Genomic DNA, 22,936 nt, shown 5'->3' with positions numbered 1-22,936 from the left:
TGCAGAGCTGGATGGGCAGTTTGTCATTGCCATGTGTGCTTCACAATGTGCAATCCTGTCAAAATGCATTACCCACAAAACCCCTGCTAATACATAGGTTATTCCACGTGCAGTTGACTGTGTGTACACTGAAGAAAAATTCTATTTTTTATTTCTAACAGGTCAAATCTCCAGACTCTTTCTACATGTTTAAATATGATGCAGATTTATTTTAAACACAGTTTAAAATAAATCTGCATGTCTTTTGGATTCTCTGAATGCTGACATTTCTGATTACATCTGGCAGGCTTTCTCCTGCTTACTGTCTGTATTTCACATATAAAATGAGCCACCACTCACTTCCTTCCTAATCAGCTTTTCTGTATTTTCTGTAGGTATCGTTTAAAAAGTAAAGAGTTGCTTTTGTTTTTGAGGCTTTTGACCTGTTTTATGCAGGCTCACAGTCACATGGGCACACCTAGGCCTCAGTCACAGAGACCCACAGACTGGTTGGTAAACCGGTGGCATTCTCTGGCTGCCAGTGAAAAAAGGGTTATTCCCTGACCTGTTGGTGACCGAATGCAGTCACTATGTGAAATTGGTTGAAAAGAAGGTGGTGCACCAACTCCCTCCTGTTGCTAACAGATTGCCACAGTAGTGTGCCCATAGCTTGCATGGAAGATGATGAGTTGTCAGCAAACACTTGCCAATTATTTGCTGAGCAGAAATGACAGTTGAAAAAGTGTGACACAAACCAGAAATCTGTGGCGGGTGCTGGATCTCCTTCAGCATGTCCAAATGTTGATCTTTCAACTTGAGTTTCATTTTCAAAAGTGTGCAAAGTCACAGGGAGATACATTTTGTAAATAGGATAGGTGGTGAGTTTTGGGTTGGACAAAGAATTATTTTAAATATGCTCTGAGCCGACATGAGATGGTACACTGGAATACACAGCAGTTCTGATCGTTTCCTGTAGTAGAACTCCACAATGACATTCTCACCTGGAGAACAAATTCTAAAATCTTTAATGAATTCAGTTCAATTGACTATGTGCACGTTAGCATATGCTACTTCCGGTGCGGAAACTCCTGTGGGGAGCTTTGTTTCCGGTGTCCTATTCGCGCCCTGTTTACGGTCCAAAACAAGTTAAGCAAATGAATGAATCAAGCGGCGATTTACATTTCTATAGATGTCTTGGGCATTTACCCAATATATCTGTAAATGATGTTCATCGACTTGTCGATATTTTTCCCCCACGCCTCAGGGCAAAAGAGAAAATGGATTCAAATGTTATATTTCTCAGCTGTCCCTCGTTTATCGCGGGTGTTACGTTCTAAAAATAACCAGCGATAGGTGAAATCAAGTAGCCAATTTTATTTTTTGACGGTGCAAAACGTTTCGTGGACATACAGTACTGCACTTCAGAGTCACACTGCTAGCATCGATGCAGCGATTCTGTACTGTACAGGAGAGACGTCACGGAGGAGATCGTCTGCAGCGATCAGGAGGCAGGACACAATGTGACGTAAAAAAAAGCATGCAAACTTGCAGTAAAAAATCCGCGAAACAGCGAGGTGAAAGGTGAACCGCGTTATAGCGAGGGACCGCTGTAATTTTGAAGGTAAGTCACATCATTCATTTTTTGTGTGGCTTTTTTCACGGTTTGTTAACATGCTGTGTAGGTGTGTACTGATATCGACATAACGGGGGAAACATCTGGTTTGACTATTCTTCACCTGTAGTTTGAATGCTGAACATTTGCCTGTTTAAATCATAAGACCAGTCACTATACAGAGATGTGCTTCTGAATGTGGACGATGTGTCTTCTGCTGCAGTAATGCAGTTCTGCTTGTGTTGAGTGATGTAAACAACTGATCGATCTAAACTCTTTAAACGTCAAAATTGATCATTAGATTTTTTTATGACACAACAGTGGTGAGTGTTCCCACCTTCTCCTCTTTGTAACTTAACGCGATCTTTCCGTTTTCGAGTTTTGGACATGATTTTGGAGTATATCTTCGCAGTAGCGATTGACTGCAAAGTAAAGCTACCGGAAATGCACAACCCCACATCCGGTCTCAAACCAGGAAGTTAGCATTGTCTCGTGCACATAGTCAATTCAGTTTTATTCATATAATGTCAAACCACAACAACAGTTGCCGCAAGGTGCTTTATATTGTAAGGTAAAAAACCCTACAATAATACAGAATAGATCCCAACAATGATATGACCCCCTATGAGCAGGCACTTTGGCAACAGTGGGAAGGAAAAACTCCCTTTTAACAGGAAGAAACCTTGAGGAGAAAAAAAAAAGAAAAGAAAATATGACCTGTATATCAGCAGATACACATGTAATTCTAGGCAAGTCAACAGTTTGCCTTCAATGACAACAACCTTTTCTTAGACTTAATGTAAATTATTACTATTATCAAATTATCAAATGTTATTATTTGGTGATTTGTATATATTGTACTATTCCTAATATCTTAACATATTGTATTGCTAACAGTCTAGTCTGTTTTTATTTTTTGTTTCTGTTTTTCTTAATATTACTGTACTGGAGCAACTGTAACCCACATATTTTCCCTAGGGATTAATAAAGTATTCTGATTCTGATTCTGAAAAAATATTCACCTTAGCAACTAAACTAAACTAAATCAGTTTTGGTTCAAAGAAAGCCACTACTGCTGGAGCCTTTAGACACCAGCACACTGCTGGTGTGCACATTGCACACTGCTTAGAAATGTTTTAGAGGTGAGTCAAGTCTGAAATGTCTAAAGCAACACAATGTGCTAAAGGTATGCTACAATCCCAGGACACCGTAATCCTCAAAATGGTTACAGCAATCCTTGAAGTGTCATTAGGTAACACCATCAAAAAATCATTCATGAAGAAGGATTAGGTTGCTAACCCACAGAACATTATTTGGCTGTGATTATAAAAGACAACAGTGAATATTATTTAGTCTTGGGTAGTTTCCAGAATTGAAAGGCTATAATAGAACACCTGCTGGTAGACGTCACAAGGCTCATTTTTCTTCTTCTTACTTTTGGCAGAAACACGTATAGTGCTGTAACAGGGTTCACAATGGACTAACGTCCCCATGCAATACCCTAATTAATCCAGTCCTTTTTCTGTCTGAGCATCTAGAATAACAATTCTTTATTAATATTCTCAATGAATGAGTTGGATTTACTCTTTAAGAGAGAGAACAGATTAACACTGTTTATAATTCATGGTTTGTTATTTTTGGTTTCCTCTGAAGGGTGTCTGGCTACACACATATAGTTACCCTTCCACAATGAAAGGGACAACGTGAGGCGGTACACCTGCAGCAGAACCAAGACACAATAGATCTATCTAAACTATATCTATGGTGACATGCTGGCAGGCAGCAGCTGCTAAGGAAAAATGTGAATTGTCTGACCAATTAGTGAAACAGCAGAACTTCTCCTGAGGGATCACAGCTGTACTGAAATGATCCTGAGAAGATGACCTTGAATCTGAGATTTAGTATAAGTCAACTAAGGCTTTGGATTTTTACAACTTGGTCTCAGATTTTGATAGTACCCTGTTTATTGAGGTTGTTGCTATTCCCAGGGCATCAAATAATACATTCCTGGCCAAGCCATTTATGGGATATGCATTGGTTTCATGTCACAAATGATATCAATATTGGACATTTTTTTCCCCTTTTTTCCCTTGGCAACAACAACAGAGTACCTTTGTCTTGAGTATTGTTGCACTGCACCTTTTTCTTATTTAAATGCAGGAAATTAAATATTAAATAAGTTATCACTCTGTACAACAAGGTTCTTGTCTTTTCCTCTTTAAAATGTGGTCAGGGAAAAAAGAGTGAATTAATGAAAAAATAGAAAGATTAGTGAGTTGTGAAAAGTAATTGTTACATGCTCCCTAATAGAAAACACTGAACTGTTCTCAAGTGACCAACAAAAGAATGTGTGAGCATGAGTAGTGGATATAAATGTGTAAAGTGTTGAAGTGCTTGGGACACCAGAATTTTACTGTTAAATGACTTATACATTAAGGTGATACATTTATTCACCAGAGAGAATTAAGGAGTGTTTATGCATCTTAATTAAATATTTTCTTTCCTTGTTTGTTTAACAATAAAGTGCTGTTATATGTTAAGGTGCTCACAGTGTCTCTTTGATGAAGGGGGTGGTTTACCGCAGCAAGATGCCAGAAACAGTTTGTTTTATAGTTACGTGCCAGAGATTTTACTGGGAAGGAGGATATTGCTGACTTCAACATTTTTTTTAAAATATTATTATAATTTTCAGTAGAAAAAGAAAATATATGAAGTATCTCCTGTGAACCCAGCCTGGGACACACTCACATAAGCCAGTGTACCCCTTCTGGTATTCCCTGAATAAATGGGTAGGGTTGCGTAAAGAAGGGCATGAAACATCAAATCTTTAACAAATCACCATTTTCATACAAAATCAGTTGGGGCTTGTTAACAATAATTGCCTCAGATGCTGTTAGACAACTGGGTGCCAGTGTAAACTTTGGTACTGTGGGCCAAAAACAAATGAAGGGGTGTAAGTAGGTGAGAGTAGGGACTTTAAATATAGGAACTATGACTGCTAAAGGGAGAAAGCTGTCTAATATTATAGAGAGAGGGAAGGTAGATATATTGTGTACAAGACACCAGGTGAAAGGGAAGCAAGGTCAGGAGCACTGGAGGTTGATTTAAGCTGTTCTACCGTGGTGTATATAGAAAGGAAAAAATGAAGTAGTGATAATCTGGAAAGAGAAGTATGTGAATAGTGTTGTGAAGGTGAAGAGACTGTAAGACAGGATCAGTTGTTTGAAGCTGGATATCAAAGGGGTTATACTGAAAGTTGTTGGTGTGCATGCCCCACAGGTTGGATGCCAAAGCAAGAATAATTCTAGAGTAAGCTTAATGAAGTGATGCGTCCCCAGGCAGCAGAGAATGGTGACTAAAGCATACTTTTAATGGATACGTAGGTGATAAGGAGGTGTTGGGTGAGTTTGGTGTTAAGGAGAGAAATGCAGAACGACAGAGTGTAGTGGATTTTGCAAAAAGGATGTGGCAAGGAAAAAATGGTGAAACTTGGAGAAGGAAAAATGCTGCACAGAGTTCAGGACAAACCCCAGACAGTCTCTGGGTGTTAAGGAAGAGTTATCAGATGAGTGCGAAACTACATCACAAATGGCGAGGGAAACTACTGGGAAGGCGTTTGTTGTATTCTCTGGGAAGAGGTTTGAGGAGAAAGAGACTTAGTGGTGAAATGAGGAAGTGCAGGACAGTATTCAAATGAAGACGTTAGCAAAGAAAACATGGGATAGTCAGGGAGACAAAGAAAGGAGACAAGCCTGGTGGGAGGTGTACAGGAAAGTGATGTGTAGCAAAGAATAAGGCTTATATATGTATGTGTGGGCTGATTAGCTAGGCATAGATGTTAAGCTGGAAAGGATGTGCAGCAGGTTAGGGTGACTAAAGATAAAAAGGGAAATTTGTGTTGAGAAGATGGGAGGAATAGTATTCATCAAGAGCTGAATAAAGCAAATGAGACAGAGGAGACAAATCAGGAAGTGCAGAGGATTAGGAAGAATGATAAGGCAGATAGTCCAGATGACATACCCGTGGAAGTATTAAGGTGTCAAGGAGAGAGGACGGTGGAGGTTTTGACAAAATTGTTCCTCAACCCTGGAGAATGAACAGATGAATAACAAGCGTCAAGTGCCAATTTTTAACGACATCCACTAGCTGGGACACATCCTCATTTAAATTTGACAGCATTTCTAGTAGATGATGACAGATGGTGTTAGCATGAATTGAGGCTTGGGGAAGGCCTGAGAGGGGACTGGAGGCAGCTCCCTGGCCAGAAGAGGTATCTGTGGAGGTGTGGTTCCACTCCTGAAATTCAGGTAAAGGGTGAAGTGCAGAGCTGTAGCAAGAGGGAAAAAGTCATGATACCATGACCATGGCAAAGTTGCTGAATCTAGGTTGAGCAGAGAGGTGATGATTGTTGAGCATTTGTGTGGCTTCATGTTGATAATCTGAACAGATGTGATGTTTTCTTCAAGAGTATTGATGGAGAAGTACAGAAAATATCAGAAGGACTGTGTGTTTGTGCATCCAACTAAGCATAAGCCAAGAGAGGAACAGTTGTACCGCATGAGCAGTTCAGGCGTGGCAGATATGTATGTGAGGGTGGTGCATGACATGTATGAGGGCAAAGAGATTGCGGTGAGGTGTGTAGCAGGAGTAACAGTCAAAATGGAGATGGGATTACATCAGGGATCAGGTCTAAGCCTTTCTTATTTGCAGTGATGATGCAAATAAGGCAGATAAGTTCAGACAGGTGTGTCTGTGTAACATGATGCAAATGATACTGATCTGTAGAGAGAGTGGACGAGCAGGTGGACGAGAGCCTGGAGAGGTGGAGGTATGCCCTGGAAAGAAGAGGAATGAAAGTCAGTGGGAGCAAGACAGAATACATGCGTGTGAATGAAAGGGAGACAGGTGTAACAGCAAAGATGCAACGAGTAGAGTCAGTAAAGGTGGATGAGTTGAAGTATCTAGGGTTGACCACTGGACAGGTAAGAAGAGAGGTTAAGACGCTGCCTACAGTCTCTGTAGGCAGTGTGAGTGGATGGAGACAAGTGTCAGGGGTGATTGGTGATAGAAGCATAGCAGCAAGAGTGAAAAATAAGGTTTATAAGATGCTAGTGAGACCTGCTATAATGTATGGGTTGGAGATGGCACTGATGAAATTATGAAATGTTACGATTTTCATTTGAAGTGAAAAGAATGGACAAGATTAGAACTAAGTGGATGGAGAGGCAAGGCTCAGACGGATTGGACATGTGCAAAGGTGAGATAGTAGATAAAGGATGTTAAATGTGGAGGAAGATTCATAGATTTGTGAAAGATGTGGAGGATTGGTGTGACAGAGGAGGTTGCTAGCGACAGGGAGCAAATCATCTGCTGCTTACACACTCGCAGTGGAAGCAGCCAAAATAGGCATCAGATGGTTAAATCCCTCAATGGTTGCCAGTGACCTATCTAGGGTTATAACCGAGTTTTGGTATAGTCAGAAGGTAAAATGGCATATTTTCATAAACCAGAACAAATCAAGTGAATTTCTCTGCATTATTGTTTTTCTGATAGAAGGTTTTCATTTGGGTGATCAAACTGGGGTGGGATTCCTGTCCCAACGAGGCTAAATCAATATGCCAAATGTAACATGATGCAGAGAGGATGCCACAGAAATTATGTTTGAAATAATATTTGAAAACACTGAAACATTGAAAACACTTTAAGTACAATGACTGAGTCTTTAGATTTTAAAATACTTTATTTCATAAACAATATCTAAATTCAACTTGGTTGGTCACATACATACAGGTTACGTTAGAAAACGCTTGACTTAGAAGAAGAGAAAACAACAAGAACGGGGCATTTCTATCTGCTCTTTGCTGCTGCCGCTTTACAAAGTGAAGCTCATCAAGCAAAGATGGTGGGGAAGGTTTAACGAGTTTCTTAATAGTTAGAAAACTGTGCTACACATGGATGATGCAGGTTCAACCACCTGCCCTGCTGAATTAATTCTGGTGATTCATGACAGCCTCTTCACAACCTCTTGCCAACATCATTTGCTACAGTTGCTTTCATTCGAACCAGGGAGAAAAACCCAATTAATACCAGGCACCTTTCCCATCTTCTGCTTTGTTTGCTCCTGGCATTAGTTACATTGGAAATTGATGTTTAAAATAAAGCATGGAAATGAGCAGTCACAAAATAAATAAATCCAAATGGAAAAAAGACAATATTTTGGTCCAAGGTGTAAAGAGAGCTAGAAAAGATTCACATTGTTTCCCTATCTTCAAATAGGGCTGAAAGGTTCTTTACATGTTGGAAGACCGTCACCTGTGTGGATAGACCATAATAAATGTTCTCTAATATAGCCAAATATTGAGCACATTGTGCAAGATTGAAGACACTAATTGTGCAAAGAATGTGTGCTCCTATCAAAGCTTCGCCAGGTTTCAGTTGTTAGCTTGAGTTTTCGAAAAGTTTACACAATAGAACAACACTAGGACGACACTAAGAAGGCATTGCTGTAAAGAGAATACGTTTGCTGAAGATCAATTTGAAATGCCTTTGTTTAAAGAATACACCAAAATGCACACATCACAAAAGCCATTCACGTATGTTTGAAAGAAAATCCCACAGGCTACGTACGGACCGCATGTGTTCCTGCTCAACTCCCCCAAAACCCCACCCGCAAGAACTCATTTCTCTTTTCTGTACAGTGTGATCCGTTCATCTATCCCTCGTCCTGAGCTCACCGGTGAAGCTACAGTTGGTGAGGCATCGAAGAGGAGTGACTGAGGGTTCGGTGAGTTGTGCTGGGCCTGACAGTGCTTCACCGTGCTGTGCCTGAGACAAACTGTGCAATACTGTGCTCTTCGTCCTCTGGGCTACCATCGCCGTTACCGTATAGCAAGTGCAGTAGCACTCCAGAGGAGGCTGTGGCTGTTTGTGTGTCTGTGTATGTTTGTATTTGTGTGTGTGGTACAAACGTTGGCCAGGCAGTGATTAACTTGGGTCTCGCTATGAGGAGTCAAACTGTAAACAGTAGATTTAGTTTTCGATTTTTATATACAGTTGAGGATAAATCATGTCCTTTCTTCTTTTGGGTATGAAGCAGAAAACAAGCTTCAACCCCATGTATGTTTGATGTTTGGCTTCACAGCAACAAGAAAAAAAAGGTTTTTGTTATTCTACTTTGAAATGTATTGTCTTTTAGTGTTCTTTAGTCCCGTCGTATCAAATGCCTCGAAAGGTGTTCCTGTTTCTCCCCAGTTGTTGATAATCAGTTGTTATGAGGTAACCAAGGAGTAGATCATACTGAAACACAAGAGGAAGAAGAAGAGGAAGAAAAAGGACAGGAAGAAATAGGAAATGAGTCATCATGTCTGTGATTGAACAGGCAGGCAAACAGGAAACTTTCATAAATATTGAAATGATCTAATTTCTTGTTTTGGAATTATTCAGTATTCCAGCATTCCAGTGTGTGGGGGTTTATTAAGCGAGACCACTAATTCTTAATTCTTTTTTCTTGTTTGAATACAGCTTACTCTGCTGCTTTCGGATACAATTTGAATTATTTTGGTTGTTTGTCTGAGTTAAGGAGAAAGAGTGTGTTTACTTGTGACCAAAGGTACCTTTTCTAGTCTTCTTTTCAGTTACCTGAACTTTTTCACCAAAATCTCAAAAATCTAAAGAAGACCAACTCAACTGACCATAAATGTTTTATCAATCTCTTAATTTCGTCTTCTGACTTTTGAACCTTTAAGGGTTTAATAACAGTTCTTTTTCAATTTAATGTACACTAAAAAGGACATAAAAAGATGCAAGTCAATGACAGACTCTTTACTACTGTCTGACTAGCTAATGCCATTAGATGATTTTTGTTGTTTCAATGTTTCTTCCTGAGTTTATGGGCTTAGTCAATCATAGTTGGATAAGGAACGAAACCACTGTCTATTGCTACTGTCTAAATGAGTAGATAGTAGCCTGTGTTTAGTCATGCCTACCCCTCTTGGCACATTTGTTCTTTGTAAACCAAGATACTGATGGTGAAAATGTTAATCATGAAGCTTCAAAATATGACTTCAGAAACTGGATGATGTCACAGTAGCTACGCCCACCTTCTATACTTTCTATGGTTATCAGTCTTTTTATCTTTAGTCTGACGTCCTTATTATTTCAACTAAAAAAACTATATAAGGATGACTGTTCTCTCCAGAAAGACTTATGTCCAGGTATTCATACGATGGGGATTTAACAGGTTTAATGGAGTTAGAAAATACCAGCATGGAAAACAGGGTAGACATCTAAAGATCAAGAACAATATTCTGTCTGAAATCTTGAACTTTGGATTAAAACAAAGATGGAAAACTAAATACCAACAATGTTTAGGGGGTTTGTGATTTTGGGCTAGCTGGTATTACATGGGTAGCTACAAAGCTCTGAGTAGGCTAATATAAACAAATACAATTGTGCTTTAGATAACTGGTTATGACAAAGTCTTGATCTTAAAGGTCCCAGTGAAATTTGACTTTGCCTGAGAGTGGTTGTCTTTTTGAAGTGTTAAATATTTGCTGTCCAGAGACAACGAACCTGAATGCTCTTGTGTACAATGAGTCTCTAAAACTTAGCTCAAAGCTGTGCTACACTTGAATAGTGCTAATAAAAAGCTACACATGGCTAGAATGACAACCGAATCCTTTTGGAGGATCCATTTTCAAAGAAAAATTGACAAATTTAGCACTTTCTTAAAAAGGCGAAAGCTTTTTGCAGTGTATGTCCAGGAAATAGGGTTGATATGTCATGACGCAATTAGTAGTGCTAACTGGCCAAAATATATTAGCATTCATCCAAATCCCAGTGAGACCTCCAGTTTGTGTTTCATTAAAATTTGTACATCAGTTTGAGACCAACACAACACATTTAGTGATAATTAGTGATGTTTAACCTTAATAATGAAATAAAAGGAAAAATACATATGTATGTTCATGCTATGTAAGAATATCATATTCTGTGGTTTGGGTGTTTTTTTTGTCTTTCAACTACCATCACATAACCTTTAAGAAAAATGGAATTAAAGTATATCTCACAGACAGAAATACAAGAACACATATTTATTTATTTCAAACTGAAACAAGTAGCTTGTCTTTAAAAGGAGGGGATACATGTTTGACAAAACACTTCTTGAATGCAGTAATAACATAATGCTTTGCAGTAAATATCACAAATTCACATTTTTAGGTATTTACCATGACCTAAAAATGTAAAAACAACTATCCTTCCTGGCATGTTTTTTATTATTTCCCAAAAGCCAGCAAAAAAGTTGCCACTGGATGCAAAATAAAAAAAACCCAAAAACAAAAACAAAACACAAGCCAATGAGCATCATGTAATGCAATGAGGATGGGACAAAGAAGCTGTCAAACACACATTTGCAAGAAAGTGGCAAAGTGATTGCACCAAAGTTTTTCTGTAAGTCAGCTAACAACACTGATGAGCTTGTGACCAAATGTAGAGCAGATACAGCACTATGGCCTCATTTGACCACAAAGAAGAAACGGTCTGTTGTGTTTACCTAGAGAAAAGAGAGAGAATAAAGAAGGGCTGAATGACATAACAGCAGCACAAATCACAGATCGGGGGTTTGACACTTGTCTCATTGAGCTGTGACTTGACAAGAACAGATCAGCACTTTGTTGACAGTAACGAACAACTTGAAACATTTGTGTTCATCTCAGAAGTCTTTGCCAGCTCTCGACACCTCTGTTAATCTCTGGTGGTGAAAAGCACGCAAGTGTGCTAAGTTGACTCATGAATACCCGTGGACAGAGAGAGAAAAATGTGATTCAGAGAAAACGAGAGACAGGAACAGATATCAAACGTGAAAGGCCTCATTTCTCCTCTTTAATAGTTACCAACTTCCTCCTGGTAAAACCTCTGAGAACTGGCTTCATTATTAATAGTTAGACTTTTAGCTCTTTCAATTACAGGTCTTTCCCTTTCACACCCAAAGTAGATGTAAACTGAACATAATGTAAATGATAAAATATGACCTTTTATATTTGTAGCTGCTCACATATGTGTTTTTGGATGATAGATTTACAGTTACATCCCAAATATTTTTTTTTATACATTTAAATCAATCTGGAAACTCCAGAGCTGAGAAATGAAGCCAATGCTGGAGTGTCAGAAACTGTGTTCCTCTAACAGGTGGGAATCCCCATACGACTACCATGTTAAAGTGCCCAGTTTTACAGCATTACATGTTTACAGCCTCGAATACAAAAATTGTAGACTGGGCGAAAATTGACCCTATATCATTCACTTGGATTTATTTAGGATCAGAATTAAGGGTAGCTGTAGTTTGTGGTGCATTATCACATTATCTTGTGCATTATCACTCGTATTTTCTTTCTCCCATTTTTATTTCTTGCCTCAAAGTTAAAATAAGGGGCAAATCTTCCGTGCTAAAAGTGATTTCACATGAATTTTCACGCATATTCCATGGACGGTCATTACATACCCCCAGTTCCCTGTCCGTGGGCATCCTTCCAGTTTTTGTTCCAGTCATTGTGCTATACACCATCTGGATATAAGTAGCTTACCAAGCTTGCTAACTGATCACTAAGCATTCTAATCTAATCTAAACATGGTAACTTTGGATCAAAAAACAACATCAATGTTCAGAAACCAATTAGCTGCTACATCTAACTTTTACATATAGCCTATGGTTTGTGCCTAGAGCAGTGTTTCCCAACCACTGTGCCGAGAAATGATCAGGTGTGCCGTGGAAGATTATCTGGTTCCGCTTGATTAGTACTCTAAGTGATCAACGTGAGTAACGGGCAGAACAATTACATTCTCTTCTACTAGGGGGCAGTACAACTACCTGCTCTAATTAAATTGGTTGCTAACTGCCAGTAAAACAGAAGAAGATGGAAAGAAAATACATAATAGTCATGCTGTGAGTGACACAACACAGCACTTAATAGCAATAGATGAATATTTGAATAAAAAAAAGTAGTCAATCTGACCTGGGTCCTGGAGAAAATTCCGACCCAGATGAAGGCCCTAGTAGGAGTAGTGGTCAGAAGAAAGCAAAAAAGGTATACTGGGGACAAACCGAGCCACTTCTGCTATACCTGGTGGTTTTGTTTGGTGGTGTGCCGTGTGATTTTTCTAATGTGAAATATGGGCCATGATTCCAAAAGTTTGGAAAACACTGAGCTAGAGAATAGGAAGAATAATAAGAGTCTAACACTTGCTGTTGGCATATGCTACCATGCATATGCCAGGAGAGGTGGACTTGTATTATAAATGCCCAATTAATTGGACATTTATAATATAAACTGAATTAGCGGTGAACATGTGCCCTTTGAAAGACGCCTTATTAGACAGGAACAATTTGCGTTAACAAGTTAATGTCCAATTAGTCTGAGTCTAATTAGAGTGTAGAGCAGGTTTGCATATCCTAAGGACAGTTTTATAATAATATTGAAACAGAGATCTCACGCCAAGCTCATTACAAATAGCTGCAATACTTTATTCGTATGCACAACATGACTGAACTACTTAACAGGTGACCCCAGAGGTCATTTTTGTAGCAACCTATTATGACCCACAGTTACATTTTACCATTAACTGTTTTAGCAACAAAACACATCTTTTTTCTTGCTGTGAAAATTTAGTGTGACAGGGAAGTCAGTAGATTTAGCTATGTGCCAAGTCAATAAAATGAGGAGGTTGGGATCAATGGATGGCGTCAAGAAAACATCAACAATATGAAAGACCACTTTTTGTTTCACAATTCAAACCAATAATCATTGTTTCTTTGACCTATGACCTTTAACCCTATTGTTCCAACTAGGGTTGTCAGAAAAATCCATACTGAGATATTAATCAATACTAAAATGAATATTGAATTATAATATTCATTTGCACCAATATCAAAATAAATAGGTCCAGCTGATTCACACAGCACCACTGCAGGAAAATCAGGGGCACTGGTGTTCTCCTCATTAACAGCTGATGTAGTTGAATTTCATAACACTGAGCAATATTTCATGAGAGATTTCAGAGGTAATTAAAAGTTATCAAAAATGTTACACTGACCAGTGCACACATTAACGTTACCTGATTAAGTGTTAGCAATTACCTGACTGGCACGTTTGCCATCTGTTATCATGGAGCGGAGGCTTATTTTATTTTTATTTATTTTAGCATAACTAATACCACAAAAGTTCATTTTTAACTTTTTCATAATGCTTTTCTACTACAAAAATTGCTATGATTTAAATGTGTTATGTATTGTGTTGTTTCATTTCTTTATTAGTTATTACTTATTAGATATTCTGAAGGTAAGATACATTACAGATAAAAATGTCACAGATAATTGATGATCTAATTTATAATTTTGAAAATTGGTGGAAAATTAACAACTTATCTTTTTCAAAAAATGGCTTCTTTGCCATTACTTCTCTTGTTGCAGGATGAGGTCAAAAGTTTAGCTGCGATATTAAAAAAAGTATCAATATTAAGTTTGAAATTCTGGTATTGTGACAACTCTACTTGCAACTATGTCAAGAAAAGTTATCTAAGTTTCCTTCTCAACCCTCTCAACATTTCTGCGCACAAAGCCCAAACAAGCCATTATTATAGCATTGTTACATCATAAAGGTTACTTATTTATTTATTTTCCAACAGTAATATATAACTGTTGGTGTATGTGCTGTCATGAGTACACTCTTGTGGGTTCAGTTATAAGGTAAGATTAAGCTAAAAAACATGTTTAGGTTACATAGCATGTCATGCCTCTCTCTAGCATAACTGGAGGTCAAAAAGTCGAAGAATGGTATCAGTTAGTTTTCAGCAGTCGGTTCTAATGATATTTGCTACCGAATAGCAAAGGCATCACAGCAGCAAACATCAAATCAGTTCTGGTCCACTGGCAGGTACAATTCATTGAACATTGTGACATAAAAGTGAATTAACATGTTTTGCTTCTGCTTCATTGAAATGTAGTTTGTTTCCCCGACCTCAAATATCACCCCAGTAGCTAACACAGTAAAAAAAAAAAAAACAATATGTAGTTTCTGCTCATCTGCAGTCCTGCAGATAATGGAGTGTTACATCATCTGTGGTAAATTTTCAGTATATTCTCTGTATTAAGGGTTAATATAGTAATATAGTAACAGATGTGGGTCCTACAAAACTCCTACAAACCTGCCATTAATTAATCCTTCAATCTTAAATATGATCAACCTATCTCTAATAATCGGCTATGTACCACAGGCCTTCAAGCTGGCTGTAGTTAAAGCTTTACTTAAAAAGCCATCTCTAGACCCAGCAGTCTTAGCTAATTATAGGCCAATCTCCAACCTTCCTTTCATATCAAAAATCCTTGAAAGAGTAGTTGTCAAACAGCTAACTGATCATCTGCAGAGGAATGGCTTATTTGAAGAGTTTCAGTCAGGTTTCAGAGCTCATCGCAGCACAGAAACAGCTTTAGTGAAGGTTACAAATGATCTTCTTATGGCCTCTGACAGTGGACTCATCTCTGTGCTTGTCCTGCTAGACCTTAGTGCAGCGTTCGATACTGTTGACCATAATATTCTTTTAGCACGATTAGAGCACGCTGTAGGTATTTCAGGTACTGCGTTGCAGTGGTTTGTGTCATATCTATCTAATAGACTCCAATTTGTGCATGTAAATGGAGAGTCCTCTTCACACACTGAGGTCAATTATGGTGTTCCACAGGGTTCAGTGCTAGGACCAATTCTGTTTACATTATACATGCTTCCCTTAGGCAGTATCATTAGAAGACATAGCATAAATTTTCACTGCTATGCAGATGACACCCAGTTCTATCTGTCCATGAAGCCAGATAACACACACCAATTAGTTAAACTGCAGGAATGCCTTAAAGACATAAAGACCTGGATGGCCGCTAACTTTCTGCTTCTTAATTCAGATAAAACTGAGGTTATTGTACTCGGCCCTGAAAATCTTACAAAATATGGTATCTAACCAGATTCATACTCTGGATGGCATTACCTTGGCCTCCAGTAACGCTGTGAGGAACCTTGGAGTCATTTTTGACCAGGACATGTCCTTCAATGCACATATTAAACAAATATGTAAGACTGCTTTCTTCCATTTGCGCAACATCTCTAAAATTAGAAATATCCTGTTTCAGAGTGACGCTGAAAAACTAGTTCATGCATTTATTACTTCCAGGCTGGACTACTGTAATTCATTATTATCAGGATGTCCAAAAAACTCACTGAAAAGCCTTCAGCTAATCCAAAATGCTGCAGCAAGAGTACTGACAGGGACTAGAAAGAGAGAGCATATTTCTCCTGTTTTGGCTTCCCTTCATTGGCTTCCTGTTAAGTCCAGAATTGAATTCAAAATCCTGCTCCTCACGTACAAGGTCTTAAATAATCAGGCCCCATCTTATCTTAATGACCTTGTAGTACCATATCACCCTATTAGAGCACTTCGCTCTCGCTCTGCAGGCCTACTTGTTGTTCCTAGAGTATTTAAAAGTAGAATGGGAGGCAGAGCCTTCAGTTTTCAGGCCCCTCTTCTGTGGAACCAGCTTCCAGTTTGGATTCGGGAGACAGAAACTATCTCTACTTTTAAGATTAGGCTTAAAACTTTCCTTTTTGCTAAAGCATATAGTTAGGGCTGGACCAGGTGACCCTGAATCCTCCCTTAGTTATGCTGCAATAGACGTAGGCTGCCGGGGGATTCCCATGATGCATTGAGTTTTTCCTTTCCAGTCACCTTTCTCACTCACTATGTATTAATAGACCTCTCTGCATTGAATCATATCTGTTATTAACCTCTGTCTCTCTTCCACAGCATGTCTTTTATCCTGTCTTCCTTCTCTCACCCCAACCGGTCGCAGCAGATGGCCGCCCCTCCCTGAGCCTGGTTCTGCCGGAGGTTTCTTCCTGTTAAAAGGGAGTTTTTCCTTCCCACTGTCGCCAAAGTGCTTGCTCATAGGGGGTCATATGATTGTTGGGTTTTTCTCTGTATCTACTGTACAATATAAAGCGCGTTGAGGCGACTTTTGTTGTGATTTGGCGCTATATAAATAAATTGAAGTGAATTGAATTGGGTTATTTCATGTTCTATTAACTTAATATCTTTGAGCCAATGTTAAACCTGTATATGTGCTGAGTGTACGGCTGACACAAAAGCAAAACTTTCATGCCACAGGAAGATCAGAAGAACAGCAATCGTGATTTTTCTTTTTAAACAAAAGGTCAGATTTGTAGAATATGCAGGCAACAGCATGCCAAGCCCCAGTGTTTCAGAGCACAGGGGTAAACCCAAGCTGAGGAAAGACACAAAACCTGTATTGATCTTGCAGGAAGGGAAAGTGTTTGTTAGTGTAGTGCACCACATTCCACACAGCATCCCTGTGACAGAAATTACACGAGGAGAGAGGGAAGAAAGAAGGTCAGAAGTTTAAGGTTTGAGGTCAAAGGTCACAGTCCAAAGGAAGGGGACTCCATTTGTCAGGCATGACTTCATTACCATCCGGTGTCAGGAGATTGAGGAAGGTGAGAAAGCACATAACTCACCTGGGTCTAAGACAGAAAACAAACTAGGCAGGCGTGAGGAAACTAGCAGGTGCGTTATCTTTCAATTTGTGAAGTAAGCCAGCTTCGTTATCACACATTTTACTGTTTGGTAATCTTGTGTTGTCTGATAATGTATCTCTGTAAAGTAAATATGAAGGCACAGATGTAGACATCTGAGAAGTATCTGTTCACTCAGTGCCCTTCAATGCATTTAGCCTCCCACTGTGTCCAGATGGACAAAATCATGTGTTACAGAGTAACTACAGCAGATCATCTGCACAGGCTAAGCTCCACCAAGCAACCAGAAAGGATTTTTGAATTATCCATTTCCCAGGTGTGAAGGTGAGTGCTCAGGTGGAGCTGTGTGTTCATTTGTGCCTGCACAGCATGCACAATTTCATTATATGCATACAATACACTGGGATTTCCGTGTGTGTGTGTGTGTGTGTGTGTGTGTGTGTGTGTGTGTGTTAGCATGATTGGTTGCAAAGGTGTGAAGGTCACAGATGCAGATGAGTGCGTTTTGGTTTGGGGAGCAGTGGAGAAAGGAGGGTCGCGGAAACAGGTACAAGCTGCACAGATCTGGTTTCAGGCTGCTTCACTTTCAATTCAACCTCATGAATTCTTTATGCAGACCATCACTATAGTTATATAAAATTAGAGTTTACTCTTTGAATTTGTTATTTTTAATCATTAAAACAAAGCTGAAGTGTGATTTCTGTTGCAAGGGCCATCTTTTCAATGGGCCACATTGACCTTCCAGTCATCAGCTTTAGAGCTACAGTACTACAAGTATGTAGCAACAGCTCTAAATGGAAAGAAATTGAAGCTTTATTTGATAAAATTCAAACCTTACATAACAAGAAAAAAATTGCAACATCAACATAATATTATTGATGTTCTCATTATTGATGTCAGTTCAAGTTAATCCCCTGCTTAGTTTAAGACAGTGTTTCAACATGAATTTTGCACTTTTTAGTTCATATTTGTGAAAATTTCTGAAGATTATGTATAGGCCTTGCAAATCCCAGCAAGACAATGGTAAACACAATACTGGGTCTATTACAACAGAAGAGTCGGTTGCTGAACTAGCCTGCCTACAATCTAGGTTTTCAACCAGTTGAAAACATTTGGTGTATCATGATGTGAAAAATACAACAAAGAAGACACAGGGCTGTTGAGCAGCTAGAATATGATATTGGACAAGAATGAGACAAGATTCTTCACCCAAAAGTCCAGCAGTCTTCTCAGTTGCCAGATATTTATGGCATTTGTTTAAAAGAAGAGTATGTCCTTTTTTTCTGGTAACTTTGAGATTCATGAGTCATAATTAGGAGATAAAACCTTCCTTTAGTGGATGCTTATGTGTGTTGAAATCCTATTTTAAGTGGAAAAAATAAATTTTGTAACATTGTATAAGTCCTGCTTATAAAGTGTTACATGCCAGTGTTAAGGCTGTTGACCAGTTAACACCAGCCCTTCTTTTTTGTAACTACAAAAGGGCTGAAAAAAGTCTCAGTTTTAGAATTGCTACTCATCTAATTGGCAATGAATTTATGTTACACGCACTCACCTTGTAGGCATGAAGATGTGGAAACTTTATTAGCCTCAAGAATCCGTTGTTGCAGTTGTACTGGGGACTTAAACAAATTAATGTAATAGTTTCGTGAGGTTTTGTTCTTTTGGTTGATGCATAATTTGTTCAATTTGAATTGTAATAAGCCAGTGCCATTCAAAATATAGTAACAGATTTTTCCCTCATACATTCCCTCTTAGGCTAGCCATTGGGAAAGGGGTAGCATTTTACCCAAATGCAACCGGATTGAAACTACTCAAATTTGGCTTGCTTTGCTTTCAGCAGAACTTCCTGATGCTGTAACAAACAAACTGTTTAATCCTTGGACCCTTGATCAAGAGTGTAGAAACAGGGAGGATCATAAAGGTCAGCAAGTCGCTACAGGAATCACACCAAAAAATCTTGGGCGGAAAAGAGGCAAGGACAAATTCTCTTCAATATGTCTTTGGCTTTAGATTTGAAAGTGAATGCACCATCACCTTGTATTGTAGAATACCTGCTGCTGCTGCAGATCAGTCCAATATGAGCTAGAACAGGACAGGATGAAGTGAGATGAAAAAGCAAGATGATTAAACTTTAAGATGAACACTGTCTTTATAACAATAGGCACCTAATTCAGTTATTTTAAAAATGATGATACATTTTTGATAGCCAACCAATTTTGCTATAAATGTCCCCATACTGTAATATTATTTAATAAAGACACCCTCTGTTGGTTGAACCTTCCACACAAGCTACTCCATCTACTGACTGATGTAGGCTCTGGTATGAAAATGAATGGGATACATGTGAGCGTAACACATTAGCTCTTTTTCTTTTTCATGCCAGGAGGGAACGCATTACAATCCAACTGCTTTTGTGATCTCGGATATATTTTAAAACTGAAAAAAATTTGAGATTAGTTTTTTCTTATTGGATATAACTAGGTTCATGCCACGTGTCCTGCATTAGGGCAGGAAGGGCAAGAAGTGATATTTAATATTTCCTCCCAAATTAAGCCTGCATTGCCAAAATGCTGCACACGTCCTTAAAAATCCAATTAATCACATGCCTGTGGTATACATTTACCCAGGGGTCATGTATTGAAACTTTAAATAGACTGTGTTTAAATAGCTCAATGTGTTTGGAAATTTAAGGACAATAAGTACCGCCTCATATCTCTAAAATATGTTGAGTAATTGCAGCCATTCTCAAAGACAAACATCAGGATTTTGTGCGAGAGTCTAAGTTCAACACTCTCATGATGTTGCTTTTCTACCTGTGTGGTATTGCTGCGATAAACATTGCTGTTAGCAAAGTATTTATACCCCAAGCAGATACATAAATGGCATTTTTCTACAAGATGAGGACCTTACTGCAATGTTAAGTTGCGGCATTATCACACACATACAAGAGCAGCTCTATGTTAAAGTTGCAATCCTTCTTTAGTTGTCATCGAAAACCGTCTTCTGAGTTCTATAACTAGAACTGGAAAAAATGATGTAGTCTGGTCAAAATCATCAAATCCATATAACCACAACAGCCATTCACAGTCCAACATATCAAGATTGGGAAAAGGGCAAATACTGGGGTGGTCATATGGTCAAGATTTCTTCTCAATAATGCTGTTCTGCCTCAATATACTACCATAGAATGAAATATCAAAAAATATAAGGATTGTACCTTTAAGTGTTTCCACTGATAAGACCTATTAGAGGGATATTTCCAGGTTCCACACACTGCAGCACCCACATGACACATGGAACAAGAATCCGGGGTTAATAATAACAGCATTGTTAGACATGAACAAGAAAATTGATTTTAGCAGAAACATCAGGACATGGCAGACAAATTATACAACAATAGACATGTGAATATATCATCAATATTATCGATTATCTTGTTGCACACAAACAACATTTGAACCAGTATGTAGTAGTTTTACCCATCAGCTACACACAGCATTATTGTGGTGCTTGTCAGTGAAGTAAAGAATCAAATTCTCTTAACATCACATGCATTAGCAGTATTACTAGCCTGACATAGCAAACTGGACTTCACAAAGTCATATGAGTACAGGGAGTTGCATGTGATTGCTGGAGAAATGGTTACTTTATTCAGTGATTTGCACTCACATTGCTTCATCAGTTGGGAAATCAAACCAATGTTACATGACCTGCTGATGTTTAGTCCGGGCGGAAGTCAAACACCTCACCATCAGTCAACTGATCCTTTTCACCCCAAGCTTTTTTAAAAAGTAGCTTCAGTTCAGTTTTACTGCTTATTTATGTGTTGTAATTAGATTAATGCAATCTATTTACATGTAATCCAATTATCTCCCCATACCACCTGCCCTGTGCTCACCAGTAGAGATAGTAGAAGAAGGAAAGGACGAAGAAGGACAGCTTGCACCAGGCCTCCTTCAGGCAGAACTTGAGTGTGTCGCCATTCATCACGGACGCTGGGTCGTACAGCAGCTCCTTAGTGTCCGTTGGGGAATGGAAGTACCTACCACAGAGGGCAAAGACCACACCACGGGTAGTTGACCCGTTCCAGACCACGTGGGAAGGGGTGGGACATGTGGGAGAGATGATGGGTGGAAGTGGAGGAGAAGACAGCATGGAAAAAGATGGCATGATGAGTTTTGAGGTACGCCATCATGCAGAAGACGTGGGTGAAATTGCAGTTGAATATGTTGATGGAAACAAATCTTTTGATAAACCTTTCCCCTTCATAGTGATTGCTCATGGTTTAACAACTGTTTCTAGCTATGAAAAACCTGTCAAGTGTTTGGACTTTACCTGCCCTATCAGCAGCAAATGATACATTCTAGCTTGCTCACAACCTTTAAAAATCAAGGCATTTATCAAAAGGTACCTAAAAGATTAGAAACTAGTCGAGCATGATGGGTCAGAGTTATTTACTGGTCACATTTTTTCTCTTTTTAATGCTGGAGTTAAATAATAAGATCCTCAAAGTAAAACACATTTAAAATGAGTTTATACAGCTAGCATCCAAAGTTCTTTGAAGAAAACATTAAGACAATTTTAACAAATGTGCAAATAATCTACTGAGGAAGTCAAAACCACTACTGCTTCAAAATTCATGTATTTTGCCATTTGGTAATTTTTACACGGCCTCAGAGTGAGCATTTCCAGTGTGATTCATATAGAAATAAAATATGATTTTTATAGATATGGCAGAGCTGATACATGATAGTCTAGCACCTAATAATTCAATAAAGAATGCTAACTAGTGTTAATGCTAATAAGCTAGCTAGAAAACAATGATCTGCTATGACGTGATAGTTAACAACATTGACGAAAGCTTAAACGGATGTTCCTAATCACTCTACGCTGGGAAGAAATCTGACCTTGATTTACTATCTGTTATTAATAGTGTTACATTTTTACATATTATTGTAGGAAAGCAGTGCTAGCTGTGAAAGGGAGGCAAGGTTTAGCAGCTACTTGACTCTGGAAATATCCCAGGAAATTTGACTTATCTTGCAGGAATTCCCATTTTCAACAAAGTGAGCAAAATATGACATCATATTTGAATAGATATTCAAATATATTTTCACCCAGGTCTGTTATGCACGCAAGTATCAGGGCTGGGGTTTTTCAACTCAGTTAGCTCATTAAGCTAACAACAAATTCAACAGCAGTAGATTAAATATATAAACTTTATTATGAATTTTTCCACTAATTTTTCCTTTCTTCAACTGAGACCTACTGACTGATTCACAAAATAAAGAGAAAATCCAACCCAACATCTACACATCCCAATGCTGTGCTTTTAACATAACCAATACTTGTGAACACTAACAGTTCTCTTCCTTAAAGCTGTGTACAAAGAAGATGTGCAGTGTAATCAGAACACAAAACTTAGTGTGATAGGGGAATTGTAAGATGTTTCCTGGAGCTTTCCAGTGAGACCTACTTCAGGATGGCTGTTCAAATTATGACATGGAAAAAATATTCTATACAGGAAATGAGACATGAGGAAGGAATTGCTGCCTGTTGCTTTAAGGGAGCGCTATTACTGATGCACATTGTCGATGGGGTAATTTGCCCTTAAACGACACCAGAACTGATATAAATGCACAGCAATCTGTAACATGGAGTGCTGTGTAACAATGCACCAGACCAGTTGCAATAAGAGAGTTGGCTTCAGGTTATTTTTCTGTGTTGCACTGTGTTTTGCAGGATTTAATGG

At 38.6% G+C, this 22,936-nt stretch overlaps 1 protein-coding gene across 5 annotated transcripts in view; it reads right to left on the bottom strand.

The window, feature by feature from the left end:
• Positions 1-7,312: 7,312 nt before the first annotated feature.
• The window catches only part of cnih3 (cornichon family AMPA receptor auxiliary protein 3), a 121,052-nt gene continuing 105,428 nt past the window's right edge, over positions 7,313-22,936 (bottom strand). For 2 of the 5 annotated variants that reach the window (XM_084952272.1, XM_084952277.1), the window contains exons 5-7: positions 21,083-21,230; positions 20,402-20,457; positions 7,313-8,887 (exon numbers count right to left, since the gene is read on the bottom strand). In XM_084952272.1, the coding sequence (XP_084808398.1) occupies positions 20,430-20,457; positions 21,083-21,230 (176 nt within the window). In that variant the 3' untranslated portion in view covers positions 7,313-8,887; positions 20,402-20,429. Of the gene's footprint in view, positions 11,145-20,401; positions 20,458-21,082; positions 21,231-22,936 lie in introns of all 5 variants that reach the window. The other 3 variants (XM_084952276.1, XM_084952273.1, XM_084952274.1) reach the window with 3 other exon arrangements.

This window comes from Perissodus microlepis, chromosome 15 (genome assembly GCF_051167445.1).
Source record: "Perissodus microlepis isolate ML-2025 ecotype Zambia chromosome 15, ASM5116744v1, whole genome shotgun sequence".
Taxonomy (NCBI): Eukaryota; Metazoa; Chordata; class Actinopteri; order Cichliformes; family Cichlidae; genus Perissodus; species Perissodus microlepis.
Note: the sequence above shows the minus strand (reverse complement) of the source record. Positions and strands in the feature narration are given on the sequence as shown.